We start from the raw sequence: 16,195 nt of genomic DNA, 5'->3' as shown, positions 1-16,195 counted from the left end.
AATGGTCGGCCTAACAAGGCCTTGCTCACACAGGCCACCCGTTTTGTTGCCTGTTGGGGAGGGGGAGGGGAGGGGGGATAGTAGAGGCAGTACTCAACACATGAGTCCTGCTTGGGCTCATGGGCACAGGTTTGGTTTTTGAAGTGTGGGGGTGCACAACGGGTCTGCTGTCACTAGCGGGACACGGTTCAGAGGGACAGAAAAAAAAAGAAGAAGAAAAAAAAGGTCATTATCAGTGCGTTTAGTACACTCGAGGAAATGCCGATGCAGAAAGGCCAGAGCGATGACGAGATGATGCCATGATGGACATTTTTGGGTGTTGTCTGTAGCAATAAGGACGACTCAGCAAATGTCAATGGTGGGCTCTTGTGGAAAACGTTACCCCCACACATGGGTTGTTTGCGCTGGACCAAACCTGTTTAATTGATAGTACAACAGATGTTTTTTTTGATAACGAAAATCCACAAAAATAGGATCAAACACCAATACAAGGATGTTGCTGAAAGTCGTTTTTCGGCACGCAGACCCTCACGAAACAGCTGTTGCTTTTGCTGCTGGTCACGCGTCACCCGCTGGCCAAGAGGCGGCGGGGATGCTGCTAAGAGTCACTAGCCAACTGAGGTCCAGGAACCGCCTGAAGCCTGTTACAGCCAGCTAATGCATTCTCCCAGCCTCCCCCACCGCCTCTCTCCTCCCTCTCGTGCTCTTCCTCGCTCGTCTCTTTCTTTTCCTACGCTGTCCTTTTTCCATGAGCTAGTGCTCTCCCCATCTCACAAACCCCCTCCCCCTCCCTCAAGCGCTAACCACTCTCCTCCACGCTTTTCTCTCTTGCCGCCTAGTCTTTCTCTTGCTCTCGTGCACGCACTCACAAACACACACACACACACACACACAAACTGTGGCAGCCACCACAACAGCGTGCAACCTCCCCCACACTCCATGGAGGCAGTGTGCAAGTGCCGCTGACTCGCCCTGACCCACATCTTGATATAGCCCTAAGTATGCTTACAGCTAAGTCCTGAAGACACTCCTGCCACTCTTAGCCTAATCAGGCCTGACCTGCTGTCAGCACGCTGGGCAGATAGACGGTCCATGCCGGGCCGGACCATTATCATTCTCACAAGGCACCAGCTAGCTCCTCGCCACCACTCCCCACCACTGATTGCAGCTTTGCAGCCTTTCCTACGAGACAGACGCATGTTCTATCTGGGAATAGTTAGTTAAACATTATACGAGTGGGTGGATTCTGCGCCGTGCTACACTGGGAAGGTTTAAGAAGGAACCTTTTAGGAAAGGTTTGACGTTAGGAAAGCAGATATATCAAAAGAATTTCTACTTATAAACCTCTGTACCACTCCAATACCCTGTGTTGAGTTAGTCTGATGACCAGTTCAGGGTTAAGTGCATTTAAAAAGAACATTAGATTCAAGTAAAATACTCGTATTACCTTTTCTTGCTTGTATTCAACAGGTGGCGGTCTGCCATGCCCATGTCCCCTCTCTTGGCTAGAATCGACCCAGGAACTGTTGGATTCATCCTGTTGGCTGAGGGCAGCTGCCAGCTGGGGCAAAAGGTCAGGTAGGAGGTCAGGAGGCTCCAGGCCCTCCAAGTCTCCAACCTGAGCCTTTGATGGCAGGAGACTGTCTCCCAACGCTCGGTATCCATTTGTGTTTATGGCCCCGCAGCTCTGAGGCCGCTCAGAGGGCAGCTGGCTAGCAATGCTGGGGAAGCAGTTCATCGACTCGCCAAACATCTCGGACGACTTGTTCCCTTGGGTTTCCCCGGAGCAACGTAGGGCCCGGAAAGCACATTCATCCACCGGGTTCCTCATAACTACTGGGGATGGAAACTGACATACTGCCCCGGGCAGCTCAGGCACTGCAGAAGCGAGGGGTGCAGAGGTGGCGTTGGGCATCGACACGGAGGCTATGGGCTGCTGACCGAGACCGGGCATCTCCGGCTCGCCGGGATAGGTGGGGTACTGAGCAACTTGGTAAGCGGCAGCAGAACCGACCGTGCACGTGGGCAGGGAGTGAATCATAGACGACGAATGCATGGGGAACGGCAGGTTCGGGTCATCCGAGCCCGATCCGGAGAAGGCTGGACCTGCGCTCGTCAGCTGGTAGGTAGCCTGCTGCGGCTGTGGCTGTAAGCAAGCCCCGCCCAGTGTTGCATTTGGACTATCCAAATACGACTTCCTTGAATGGAACCGTGGTCCTCCTACAGCTAGCTGGTGCTGAACCTGCTGCTGAGCATGGTGAACCTGCTGTTGGCTCTGGGACTGCCCTCCCTGGTGGAAGGAGAAACTGTGAAGCTGCTGCTGCTGCTGCTGCTGCTGCTGCAGGGACATAGTTGGTGTGCTAATTTGTTGGTGCTGCCGCTGGTTTAACAGCTGCTGCTGTTGTTGTTGTTGTTGTTGTTGTTGTTGTTGTTGTTGTTGTTGCAGCTGCTGCTGCTGCATTCTGTGCTGCTGCTCTTGTTGTTGGTGACACAGGTGGTGGCGTTGCTGCTGTTGTGCTTGTTGTGCTTGTTGTTGTCTTTCATGAAGTTGCTGGTTGTGCAGTTGCTGTTGCTGATGACAAAGCCTTTGTTGCTGTTGAGTTAAGGGGTGGTACCTATTCCCATTCTGGTCTTGGTTGCCCCACATTGGACTGCTACTGTTACAGAAGAGCCCATTGGATTGAGGTACTTGGCCCATGGCAGCACTATGGAATTGGGCATGCTGATCTGCAATCATGCCACCACCTCCACCCCCTGTGCCTGCAGGAATGGAAAATGGCTGCCCCATAGGGGTCTGCGCCTTAATGCCAATGTAGTGACCCATCTGCTGACTGTATGACGGCATGTCTTGTTGGGTGGCAACTGGTGGCATCATGTCCGGGTGCTTTCCTGGGTCTATGGGCTCCACTTGGAGCGGCTCGAAATCCGCAGTGAGGTTCAGCTCATCCACAAGCGATGGTGCTGACGGGAAGCCATCCTCGTCCAGCCCATCCAGTCCTCCCACAAAGAGGTTGGGGTCATTGAAGAAGTCCATGGCAGAGCCGGGAGCGTGACTGGAACCTGTGGAACTCCACTGGATCGGAGCTGGTCCCAAATCAGCCTCACTGGTAGCTAAAGCAGGTCCATAATATTGTGTCCCTTTCCAAAGACAGAGGAGAGAAAAATATATAAAATAAAGCATTAGTATGCAAAGATGAAGACTGTGTGTGTGTGTTTACGAAGTAATATATATCGTTTTGCTTCGGAGAGCTAATTGGTCAAAATGATAATTGGCCGAGAGCAACTCATTGCATATTGTAAATAGAAGATTGACTTTCTTTCTTACTTCTTTGGTCCTAAATTAACGTTTAAGCCTCCAAGTTCATCACCTCTTTTCCATTCCTGTCATCGGCAAAGGGCTGTTTTTTTTTGGTGAAAGTGCCTCTAATTCTGCATTGGCCTACAACAGTTGGCTTCTTTTACTAAGCAGACACTGTTTTCTTAAAGCTTTTCTTTCAGCTCTTTTACTTTCTTTTTTTGCCGCTACCAGCCACAAAGTCGCATAAAAGCGTTGTAGTTTAAAAAAAGTATTTCAAAATGGTTGTCAAATCCAGTGAGCGCTTGCTAACATCACCATACATCCCACATACAATGCAGGCTTCAACTTATATATTTGCCACAGCTGAAACAAGCAGCGAGCTACTGGTAGCTTACATGCTACTTGTTGGAAACTCCTGGTCTAGATAATTAGACCACAATTTGCAAACAAACTACAAGCTACTGATTACAATAATCCAGCAGACCCCCTCCCACCTTCCCCCCCACGTGCTACACACACACACACACACAAATAATTTTCAGGCTGAGATTACATGATAATACATCAGGGATTTCTCACCACCAGATCTCCTCCGATCATCCATTTCATCATCAGTGCTACATGCTTTGGAGGCTGGTAGAATTGGACGAATGCCAATTTAGTGTCAAAAAAAGGACAGGTAATGGCTGAGTCAAAAGAGTTGTGGGCTGGGACGCCTATCTTGTGCGTAGCAAAGCAGCTGGTGCTAACAAAGCTGCCAGACAACACCAGGTGCCTCTTCCTGAACCCCCTCACCTATTACACACATACACACCTCAACCCCACCCCCCCCCCCCCACCCACAACCACAGAAGCCGCCTGTCCTGCTACTGCAGAATGTGTGGGAGGTACAAACAGCTGATAGAATTTCAACAGCTAGGGACAGCGGCAGATGAAGTTCTTCGGCCGCGTGAGCTAGCGTGTGCGTCTGTGCGTGCGTGTTTGAGTGTTTTGCAACCACAGGCCGGCGGAAGATGACAGAAGCTCGCCCAGGTCGGTCATTATATGTTGACTTGCTGTGCACACAGGCAGGCACAGAAAAAACAAGCACAGCCATTTCTCCTGCAAATGTGAAAAAGTGGTGAATGAAATGGGGTTTTCAGTTTTTAAAATGCACTGGCCGTTAACTAAGACCTAAGTGTGTAAGGCTCAACTAGCACGCGTGACATGTACAATCAAAGGGTGAAATAAATCACTAAATAGGGGACTCTGAAAGCAAGTATCTGTATATACATTACTGCAATGGTGGACATTGGACATATCTCCAGACAATATTAGAAAAGTAGTTCTGCAGCTACTGCGATCTCATTTGAAAGAAATAGTCAGGATTCTGATTCTTGGCAAACATAATCAACACGCACACTCGCACTTATTGGGAGGCTAATTGGCAATCTTTCAAAGTTCAGACTATGCTGGTGAAAGGTGATTTGGTTGTGGTATGATTTCACACCTTTAGTACAAATATGATACACCAAGTGTTATTTGCAGTAGTCCAGTCAGAATTTGGTTGAAGCAAATCAAATGGCTTAAGCTGTAAAGCCGAAAGGAATTGGCATAACACCAGGTAGTAATATTAGCACTTTCCCAACACCAAGAGGTCCCAGTTCAAATCTGTCCACACAAGCATGAAGGCATTCCTGTCCTTTGGACTTGTGCCCCCAACCTTCCAATTTTACTGCGGTAGTTTACCATCCTCCTAATTTGGGGGGGGATCACGTGATGGACCTGATGTGCGAAATTCCCAGTGGTTCTTTTTTTTTTTTTTTTAAAGCATCTTTGGACGCCCAACTCTTAATAGCATGCTCGATGTCTCACATTAAGCAAAACACGGGGCATGTGAAATTACTGCCTCAGACCGTACTGAATCAGGAAAATGGGCTCAACTGCCCTTTCTCAGCAGTTTGTGATCACAAAAAGGGATAGTTACTTACACCGTTGCACACCCTAATTAAAGAGGTTTAAAAGTATCAAAAGGTTTATTTGCTTTTCTCATGAGAAAGATACTTTGGGATGAAATTAATTAAAAAAAAAAGTGTGCTTGTGTCCGTTCATTTGATGAACCCAAAGATTTTATTAATTTCTGTTATTTGAAATTGTTTCAAATTAGCTGGTTGTAGACATTTAAAGTTAGAATATACAACATAAATCTGGGGGAAGAGGTGACTCTCAATAGCATCTTTGTCACGCACCATGGGGCATATTCCTCATCCTGCTGGTCAAACCACCGCTGACCTTCAACCCCAAACTGGCCACGAGACAGAAACCAATCCCCTGTATCTAAATCGCCTTCCAGCTGTTTCCTCCATAATCGTGACGTCGCAAGCGCCGTCCACCCACGTGCAACTCCTGCCCCACATCAACAAGAACTCCGCGTACAAAACTCCTCCGAGGTCGCCATTTCTTTAAAGAAAACACACAACAAAAAACAACAAAAACAACAACCTGTTGCAGAAAGGGCTAAAAAAAAAACGCGGCGACATAGTCCGAAGGTTACCGACGCGCTGGGAAACAAAGTAGCCTCGACGTAAAAAAAAAAAAAAAAAGTAGCGTTAACCGAAATAACCGTTTAATATCTATCTAATATCTGCGCGGTAAATGTTTCAACAGGTGACGTTAAGTTAACACGCGTGCTCCGACGCGGTGGGGAGTTTGTGGAGAAGTCTTGCCTTCCGTTAAGAACCAGAGTCCGGGGCTCACCTCGGTAGCCTCAGCATCCTCTTCGGCCCCAGCAAATGGCTCCAGCTCCTTTCTGCGCGGCTTGTTTGATAAGCCGGCGAGGCGACAGTGTGTCAAAGGGGGGGGGGGGACAAATGCTGGTCCGGCCGAGCGGAAGCGAACTGGACTGACGTGAGAACAGGAGGGGGGGGGGGGTCGAGGGAGGGGATGTGGGGGGGGGGGGGGGGGGGGGGGTATTGTGGGTTTGGAATTGGTAGAGCCTCGTTGAGTTGCGCACACGTGCTCCCAAAAGCTTCACTATGGGCCAAAAAAATAACAACACAGGATTGGGAGAAGAAGAAGAAGAAGAAAAAAAAGGTGTCGTGACGCTTCGACACGGAGGAGGAGGAGGAGGAGGGTGGGGGGAGTGACCGGAGATGGATAAGGGGGGTCGACAGGGATGGTGTCCGTGATAACACAACTAGTCTCGACCACTTTTTGTTCATTATTTCCAATAGAAATGTCGACTTACAGCGGGTCTACACATTAATAAATGAATATAAAGTGGATATATGTTACGTATATAAGTGTAGGTGCGCTGCTGACTGAGCCCGGCGGGTCGCTGTCAGTTCAGGACCACCACGAGCCGGGAGATAACCCGCCGCTGCTCTATGCCGCTAAAACTGTGTACCAAGTACGCCGACTTCCGCCGAATGAAACGCGAACTCACGGGAAAACTACCGGCGGAGAAGTTGGGCTCGTCACGTTCTTTATTTTTCCACCGGCGAGGATCCGCGCGCGGCGGCGGCGGCGGCGCGTCATCACACAGCTGAGGCGCGCCTCGCTGGCTGGACGCGATTTTGACAGCTCCGAGCCTGAATGGAACGGAACCTCTCGAGCCCCGAAACATCCCCGAGGGAGACTAAATACAATACAACAACAAAAAAACACACAGAAGAAGAAGTGTGACTCCTTACCCGAAACGAACGCCAAAGTGAAACTCCAGCCGTCGATGTGCAGTGTGTGTTTTTCGGGCGAACTTGTGACCGTGTTGTTAGTTGCGCTCCTGCTGGCGACCACGACGCAGCGGCTCTGCTGCTGCTGCTGCTGACGTGAATCCGATAACGCCGCATTTGCATAATAGTAAGCTCTTCTCTGATTGGAGAGCCGGTCGCTCCCCTCGAATTCACCTTTAGGCGTAAAATATAAAACCGGTCCGAGACGAGCAGGCGCTTTTGGACATGGGGCCGCACCCAACCGGCTCCGGTAGGCGGATGATTTAACCGTGGTTTTGTGCGTAAAGTCCCCGTGTTGACACAGTGCATAAGATGGCCGCGCGCGAGCCAGAGCCAATCGGGAGAGGTTTCACTTTCGCACATGCAAGCGGAGTCTCTCCACAGGGCCGAGAGGACATGGGTGGGAGCGCTGCGCTCCACTGCGGGGACATGTGGACCTCTGGTGGCCGACTGGGCAACATGCCGCCACGGATGATAAATGATTCCACATTGGCCCCGTTGCACTGGTTCATATCAGTGAGCCTATTATGACGTGATACAATTGGGGAGTTTTATTTTTATCATTTTTGTAGAAATGTGTCTTGATGTTGACAGTGACGCCACATACTGAACTAAATAATCATATTAAAAAATATATATGTAACTAGAACAGTATCGTAGTGGCAATCACTACAATACTTTGTATTGCTGTAGGCTGCCTAATTATAGAGTTGAATATTGGGGAACTTGTGACGAATGAAAACATCTCTCATGTAGATCATAGAGTGAGAACTCTGTGTATAATGTTTACTCTCAATCGGGTATTTCAAATTACTTGCAGTGCGTACAAAGTGCAAAGACAAAGTCGTTTTATCAGTTTATTGATTTCAAAGAAAAGCATAGCAACCACATGCCATTTTGGCATTCCTCCCTTTCACAAAGTGGAGCGGAACAATGGGTCCGTGCAGAAGTCATTGAAACTCTCCCATTTGAAGAGGCCGAAAGGCCAAATGTCAGTGTGTGCTCGACACACCGAAATGTTCACGTCGTTGCCTTTCCACAGTTGTTATAAATAGATTTAACGGTTTCAGCACCATATCTGCTATTCTGATACAGTCCTCTCCCCCCCCCCCCCCCCCCAAACTTTAAAAATACCCTCCTATTCCCAGACTCTTAGTTTTAAAATATTTGCATATTGAAAGTGACTGGGCATTATTACTAGCAATTAAGCCCTTTACAGATTAAAACGTTACATAAAACACAACATATATCTGGCAATGGAAAAGGTTGATGATTGTAACTGGACAAAAAGCAATTTGGTGGTAATTTGACTACTTAAAACCTTATTTAAAATACAATCTGACTTTCCTTTAGACTTTGGCAGGAATCCTGCAATAACTAACTTGTGACAAACAATAACATTTGCCCCAAAAAAAAAAAAAAATCAACCTAAGCGGCAATTCACACAGTTCTTAAATCAAAACTAAGCACAGCATCCATTATATACAACCCACAAGGTACAGAAAACATTCAAAATAAAATGAAAGAAGTTTAGATATTTAGCATCTCATTTAAAACCTCCTTGCCTCCTCTGCTTTATTTATTCATAGAGTTATATTTGGAACTATGCGAGACAGTGGCATTAAGAATAAATCATTGTCCAATAAGAAACACTTATACAACATACGTCAATCTAACTGGTCATGGGGTGGGGATGGTGTTTATGAGGTTTCGTTTCACACAGAAGTGACGGACAACATTCCTAGTCTGACAAATAAAACAGTCCTGAGCCAAACCCAATAAGTGGTAGAGATGGTGTAGTCCTCTATACTTACCGTATGAATGCTTTAATCATACTTTCCAGCTCCTTTTTGGGGACAGCATGTTAGATCACCGAGCCCAAGATGTGCACAGCTCTGAAAATCTAACTTGACAAAAGCTCTTTGATTGCATCACAGCCTAAACGCGGTTGCTGGGACATCCGTTTGTCATCGTTGATTTTACAACTTTGATTCCTTATTGTAAAGCTGTTCCAGGTGATGCCTACAAAAGCTTTTAAAGCCAAGCAATAAACGTGGAGATTTAAACTCAAAGTTCCCAACTGTTTAAAGATCCACTTCACGTGAAGCAGCAGCTGTGGACGCACCGGCCTCCCTCTGGCAGCGGCTGCTGCTGCTGCTGCATCGGAGGTGCAGGCTCAGCTCTGGGGAGGACTGTCGTCTTTGCTGAAGGGCTGGGTCGAGCCGGGCTTCACCCAGGACAGCCCGGACACCGGCGCTCCCTTGTGGGCGTCCTCGGGCCGTCTCTGGGGAAACAAACCGGGCAGTTTAACGGCTACACAAAAGGAACCGCTCCAACAAAAACAACATAAAAAAAATAGCTTGCAGTGCAACTTAACCCAAAAAATTGAGGTTTGGATTCTGGGAGGAAAAGCCAACTGCATTCTGTTGCTCATCTAGAATGGACCAAAGGTTGAGGTGGTCAACTAGTCATTTTTTTAAAAGAAACTTACTTTGTGAGTGAACATCCGCTCCTTCGCCTCCTCATGAACGGCTGGGTTCCATGGAGAAAAACTGTCAAACGGATTAAGAGTCACGATGTGAGCTTTACATGGCTGTTTTTCTTGTTGTGGAATGTGAAAAATGTGTGAAAAAACTTGACCAACCTTATTGCGTACGCATCATCTATCTTGGGCTGGTCAAAAAGATGACTGTTGCATAATTTCACACTGTCCACCACTTTGCTTTTGAACAGCTGCACATCCTTTTCATATCTGAAATGAAAGGAGAAAGTAACGCTTTATAACTAAAGCCGATAGCAAATCCAACACATTTTTGTTGTCATCGCAAATGTCTGTGCACAATACAAGTCGGGATCCCGCTGCTGAGTCGTATGTTGTTCCAGTCTTTATCAAAACGGGGCTAATCTAAAATAACAAACATCTCTTTTTAACAGTTCCAGTGTAACAGCGTCACAGACGGTCAACAGTTTGAGCTTTCTTTAGATTTGAGTTAAAAAAAGTTTTTCTTAAATTTGGATGAAAGGAAGTGAAAGGAGGCGGGGAAACTCACAGCACAGCCGCTTCTGGGTTGAGTGGTTCCGTGGTATTGATCTTGTAGAAAATTGTACGGGCATACATCAAGACTTGCCAAATGTGGTTGTGATTCCGTCTACAAGAACACATTACAAGTCGACCACAGCATTAATACTTTGGTGTGAGAACACGTACGCCCCATTTCAAACGTAAACACCCTACCATAGAATCGTACTTGAACTACATTCTGTGAAATAAGCAGTTAATTTAGATTTTCTTTAACTAAATCCCACTTTCAAATGGACCGGTTTGGTCCAAAAGGCGACTTTGCAACGTCCAGCTGAGTAAACTATCCAAGAGAAGCACTGACTGGTGAGGAGCTGGTGTTGATGGAACTTAGTAACCAAAATGTAGTCACATAAATAATTGTGTTAGAAAAAGAAGGGTAGTTGCAAATGTGTAAAAGCAGAGAGCATACCTCCATTTGGTGAAAGCCCTTCTGACATCGAGCTCTCCAGACACCGGGTCAACAAGAGGATGGAAGACTGGGATGTCAAATACTAATTTCTGAAATACAGCATAAGGAAGACATGATGAAGAACTAGCCTTAACTTCTGGATTGACAATTTTAACTGATTGTTCTGTAACACGAAGCGTTGTTTTTATAGTCACTCGTTATGACTCAGGAGTTTCAGTTTTATGTAGTTTAACAGTTTCAATACGACTGTAAACTGTTGCAAATGAAAGTTAGAGATGTGGTCTTTTATTTTATCAAACGGGAAAAGTCACGATCACAGAAAAAATATTTTTTCGTATAAAATAGATCATAAACAGTGATCACCAAAGTATAATAACACTTTAGCTTGTTGAAGCACTTTTCTAGATACCCAAATATGCTTTACATGGGCAAAGACAGACATGACAAAAAACAAAAATACTAAAAGAGAAAGAAACGAGCAAACAAAAGAAACAACAACTATATGAAGTGTAATATACTTACAGGACACTCTCCATCTGGATAGTTATCTGGAATATACACAGTGAACTTGAAGACTCCATCCTGGTACAAGCCATGTCTGATGAATATGACCCCGAACCACACTAAAAAACAGTGAGACACAAGATAGTTCAGAATATCTACTCCCAGCAACACAGGCTTGAATACTGCACAGACAACGCTCAATTTAAAATTGGAGATATCTTCTTTTTTTTTTTTTGGCAAAGCTTGAGCACTAATGGCATGTAGATTATTTTGAGCAGGCTCGAGCTTTCTCAAAAGAATCCACGAGTAGCCACATGTTGTTATGGTAAACATGAAGAGGGCATGAACTTCAAAAAGAGGGTCCTTACTTAGTGCCGATTTGTAAGATGGCTGGACATAAATTCCAGGGAGTTTCTGCTTTATCACTAGTGTGCTGTGGGTCACATAGCAAGAAGTCAGATCAATGCACAGTGAGAGAAACTTTCATGAAACTTCCAAACCCAACTTCAACTGTGCACATGCGTTTAAAAAAAAAGTGCTACCAACATTTTAAAAAGACTCCAAATATGAATAGAGCACTGAGCACAATGTGAGAAAAAAACACTTACAACTCAGCCAGCAGAGAGTACTCCAAGTAAAAAGGGCCGTATGAAGCGTGTGTGCCGTTGGACGACTGGGCCGGGGTGCCCATTGACGCAGGCTTGGTAACGGGGGCTGCATTCTTAGGAATGGGCGGAAGCTGCTTTTTGCCAAAGGGCAGCCGGGCTGGGCTGGCTCTCTGCTCACTGTGTCCACTCTGATCCTCGCTGTCAGTTCTCTGCTGTTTTGTATGAGAAATATAAACAAGAATCTCAGCACATCAGATGTATAGAAAAAGAAACAAGAAGTCCAGCGGTGTGAAAAGAAGGCAGAAAAAAAAAAGTCTTTAGATTAGAAAATAATATCATTTGAGCCATTATGCAGTTACATTACATTACAGGTAATTTAGCTGACGCTTTTGGGGGAGCCAGGGTTCGGACCGCCAACCTTCCCTTCCCAGCGCACCCTCTCTACTCCACGCGCCACCGTCGACCCAGTTGATCAGTTTACAATGTGGCGTGTCCAACATCTCAGGTTACACTGCCAAAGTTGCGTTTAACTTTTACCGGTCACAATGATGCAGCCAGCGTACAGTGTCACTATTCACAGAGCAAAAAGCATCAGGAAGCCACAACAAATGCTGATGATTACAACCAGTATGCTAGGAATGTTTACAGTGGATAATTGCCATGATGCAACGTATTTAGCGTCTACATTCATTGAAGTCGGACTTGAATACCTAATGTTTGAAATGTTTCTTTGAGGCTGGAAAAGAAGAACTCCTGCTGCACTCATGCTCAGGCTGGACCTCCTACATTCTTCGCTTACATAAGCATGCTGAAATGTACCTCCCCTTCACTTTGTGGGAATTCAGTTGGGCACTACCTCGCTGTACTAAAATCGCCAGAAGTAAGGCTTGCTGGTAAAGCTATACACTGCTCAAAACAAACCGTTAACTACAGAAAGTAAACTGAAAAGGAACTATCTTTCTTAAATATCAGATGACTGATGTCTGAACACAGTTGAGGGTGCAGAGTACCAACACATCATCTTTATAAGTGCTGAGAGCTGTTGACACTGATGCATGTAGGGAACTCTGCTCAGTGGCAGAGCAAGGTCAACGGATTGGGGATTCGATTTCCCGCTGGTCCATGTCAACGTGTCCTTGGGGGCATTTAAAACCCAGAGTTGCTCTGGCAAACTGTGCCAGTGTAGAAATGGATGTTAATGGTTAGTAAGATACCTGATGCGCAGGCACCACCTCGTCATAAGATGACATGATGCGGGGAAAGAGCTTTGAGCACAAGGAAAGTGTCGTACAAGTGCAGCCCATTTACCATATAGTGTTAATTACTTGGGAGAAAAAGTCAGGTACCGTTTAATCTCCAAGTTGATCACAGATGTATGAAATTTATTGATGATGCAAAAGGAACTTTGAAGGATCTTCTGAAAACTTTAGCAAGCGTATGATCCATAAAGATAAATCCATATTAAATTGTTTAAGAATGGTGCACCCTTGCAAAACTACCATGTCAAGCTCATCATATGAACACTAAACAATATTATAGTACAATGTTTTGAACTTTACCTTACGACTTGAATTGGAAGACATGCTCCAGAAGGGGTTTAAGTTCATTACTCATCCAGAGGTTCAGAATGGTGTCCCTCTTTCTATGTAGATCCCACGACAAGAGCTGTACTGGCCATCCAAAACTGTAATGACAAAAGAAAGAAAAGACGCTTGACACAAGTGACTGTAGCTTCCGTTCAAAAGAACACAGGTCAAGTATTCAAGTATACAGTCAAGTATTTCATACGGATCTCGTGTCATCTAGCAGGTTAACACTATGGCAATACTTCATTGCAATTTCATAGTCGTTATCAATCTGTCTTATCAATAAGTGCAGATGGAAAAACAAAATGAGAAACGTTGACAATCGCTATAATGACAGGGGATGTGAGGGATTGTTTGGGATAGCTTAGCTCTGTGCTAACTTACGTTAGCTGTTTTCATGAAGGAAGCGAAGAGTTTGATTGCCATCGACGTTTGGAAAGTCAGTTGTGTAGCAAGTTGATCGCTGTAGTTTGTCGTCGGGTGGCAACACCAGAGAACAGTGTTTGAATTTCAATAAAATCTGCTATTAATATCGTGGCATTCCTGACAGGATATCGAGTTTTGTACCATTCGTCATAACGGTGCTAACGTTGCGTTAGCAAACAGTATAGACTTAACAGAACGTTAGCTTGCAGCTTAAACTCTAACCACATTCTCCCTCAAAGCCTAAAAGCAGGATGTGCACACACAGACGTTGTCACACCTGTTTTCCTTAACTAAGGTTAACAATGTATTAGTTATAGCATTAGCTTGCAATGCTACTTTTAGCGTTGCCAACACATTGTCTAACGTTATACCTTTAAGTTAAACTGTTGCGAAAGAAAAAACTATGCGATGAAACTCACCGTATTTGTCAGAGAGCTTTACAATGAGCTTTTAAGAGCGATATTAACGTGTGTCCTAGCGTATGTATCGCTGAACTGCTCAGCTGTTCGTCAGTCCTTTAAGTGTCATACCGGCTAACTAGCTAACATTGGCTAGCTAAATAATTTGACAGACAGAGAAACCAGAGTTCAATCTAACAACTGAGGGGGCGTTTCGGCGTATGGCTTCGGATTTGTATTGGTCTACAGGATAAACTTCTCACATTTCATTTGCTGGTTTCCTCGTCACGTGAGTAGGGAAAGTAGTTCGTGGAACAATGGCTTGCTGTCAATCAAACCGTGAGTACAGTTGCTGTGTTTTTCTTTTGTGGAACAAGAAAGAAAGGAAGATACGGTGATTTATTGCACAATGAAAAGGCGTTTTTAACAGAAGACATTTTTCTTATCTGACAAACCACAGGATAACCTAATTCGAGGGACTTTTAATTTAGCTATATTAAATTAAATGGAATAGTTGTAGATGATTGCTCGGGATGTCTTATATAATAATGAATATAATGTCTACTAGCGGTATCTGCACTGCTGCTCGTTGACTAGGTTAATCAAGTTGCAATGAAAAAAGTGTTATTGTTGTATTGTTATTGAAGTCTGTCGTGTCCGTTAATAGTTAATTCATTTCCCCAAAATGGTATTGACCCATTTTCTTTGCGAAAATCAACATGGCTGTTTACTCCAGGGTGGTTCATTTTAGAAATATTTCATATTTTGCTAAATTAATTGGCTAAATTCGAGGTTGAATAAACATTGTTAATAGAGCTACTGTTAAATATTTGAATGTAACGTTAGAGTCCAAAATAATACATCTATTTTCTGCTTATCCTCTTCAGGTGCCATTATTAAATGTTATTGGAGTTTTTTAACACTGAATATCAAGTGCATTTTTCTTTTTTCATAACACTTTTCCTCCGGATCATAATATCAATGTTTTTTTTTTGTGTGTCTTTTTAAACGACATTATCTGTTCAGTGTCCCCTAGAAAAAACGCTGCAGGCCCTCTGATGAATAATAAAATAATAAACACTTTTCTATTGCCTTAATTTCAATGTTTCAGTGCACCTCACAGCCATAGTCCCTTGAGGATAAGACTCAAGCCATCTGCGTCACATATTTCTTTAGTATCGACCATGCTTCATTGGCAGTTCATTCTGCTGATTGATTGATTTCCTAACAATTACCCCTAATTATTTTTCTGGGTAAGAAAAAAAAAACTAATTTAATGCATGGGTGATTACATTAATTGGGAGAAATGACATTGTCCAAGTTTCAGAGTAAATACAAATTATTGACTCCATTATTGTTATCTGATTGTGTATTGTTCCAAGTACACTTCACTGACAAAGGTAATTAGTGTCCTGCTGCTTCATTGGGGCAGCCGGCAACGCAAGGTCACCATCACTCTTTTGACATGTACAAATCAAAGATCACCTCAAAACAAATAAGTTTATGCCTGGTTTGCCTCCATCGACATTGAGATAAACTGTCTGACACAAACAAGGGGGCAAATATTCACACCATTGGTTTTGTAATGAGTTTTTTTGTCTTTGCCATTGATTCTTTATCTAATCAACTATTGTGACCTTGTTTGGTCAAACAAATACTCTAATGAATGTAATTAAAATGGGGAGATTGGATTAACTAATTGAATATGTGACCGTTATGAAACCCGTTGGAGCTGTGTTTCCTTAATACTGGAAATATTTCAGCATCTGCTATTTGGTGGGAGGTCAATTATTATACCCTTCTCGGGCATTAAGCTTTATTTTGATTAGAATATATATATAAAGCAGTAAAGGCTATATACAAAATATCAAGTTGACAGGGGCCACGGTGATGATGAGCTACAGTACTGCATGTGAATAGTATCATATCAGCATCAGATCCCTTTTTATATTTGCAATGTAGATCAATGATGTAATGGTATATTTTATTATCTGATTTTTCCTGTCTGAAAGATTTATATATATTGTTTTTTTTCCATCTGCGTGCCGTCAGCTGAAATTCAAATTTAACATGAAATATGTTCCCTGCTGTAGGTCCATTTCTTCAGAGACTTTTAGGCCGATGGACTCAAGTCTACAATTGCGTTTAAATGACAGTTAAAAATTACAATTGGC

At 44.3% G+C, this 16,195-nt stretch overlaps 2 protein-coding genes across 12 annotated transcripts in view; both read right to left on the bottom strand.

The window, feature by feature from the left end:
- The window catches only part of chd9 (chromodomain helicase DNA binding protein 9), a 57,871-nt gene extending 50,540 nt beyond the window's left edge, over positions 1-7,331 (bottom strand). For 7 of the 8 annotated variants that reach the window (XM_040195826.2, XM_040195855.2, XM_040195846.2 and 4 more), the window contains exons 1-2: positions 6,970-7,331; positions 1,448-3,138 (exon numbers count right to left, since the gene is read on the bottom strand). In XM_040195826.2, the coding sequence (XP_040051760.2) occupies positions 1,448-3,034 (1,587 nt within the window). In that variant the 5' untranslated portion in view covers positions 3,035-3,138; positions 6,970-7,331. Of the gene's footprint in view, positions 1-1,447; positions 3,139-6,034; positions 6,341-6,969 lie in introns of those variants that run through there. The other variant, XM_040195836.2, reaches the window with a different exon arrangement.
- Positions 7,332-7,852: 521 nt separating this feature from the next.
- aktip (akt interacting protein) lies at positions 7,853-14,376 on the bottom strand. 4 transcript variants are annotated; one of them, XM_040165052.2, is made up of 11 exons: positions 14,043-14,376; positions 13,582-13,660; positions 13,171-13,295; positions 11,612-11,823; positions 11,372-11,436; positions 11,022-11,122; positions 10,500-10,588; positions 10,059-10,157; positions 9,653-9,760; positions 9,500-9,560; positions 7,853-9,292 (listed from the first exon to the last, which is right to left on the bottom strand). In XM_040165052.2, exons 3-11 carry the CDS (start codon positions 13,216-13,218, stop codon positions 9,185-9,187), a joined length of 891 nt encoding a protein of 296 aa, XP_040020986.1. In that variant the 5' UTR covers positions 13,219-13,295; positions 13,582-13,660; positions 14,043-14,376; the 3' UTR covers positions 7,853-9,184. The 4 variants fall into 4 exon arrangements, with proteins under 4 accessions (XP_040020986.1, XP_077941675.1, XP_040020977.1 ...); XM_078085549.1 differs by having other exon boundaries at positions 11,612-11,820; positions 14,043-14,184; XM_040165043.2 differs by lacking the exon at positions 13,582-13,660.
- Positions 14,377-16,195: the final 1,819 nt, after the last annotated feature.

The sequence above is a fragment of the Gasterosteus aculeatus genome, chromosome 12, assembly GCF_964276395.1.
Source record: "Gasterosteus aculeatus chromosome 12, fGasAcu3.hap1.1, whole genome shotgun sequence".
Classification (NCBI taxonomy): Eukaryota; Metazoa; Chordata; class Actinopteri; order Perciformes; family Gasterosteidae; genus Gasterosteus; species Gasterosteus aculeatus.
Note: the sequence above shows the minus strand (reverse complement) of the source record. Positions and strands in the feature narration are given on the sequence as shown.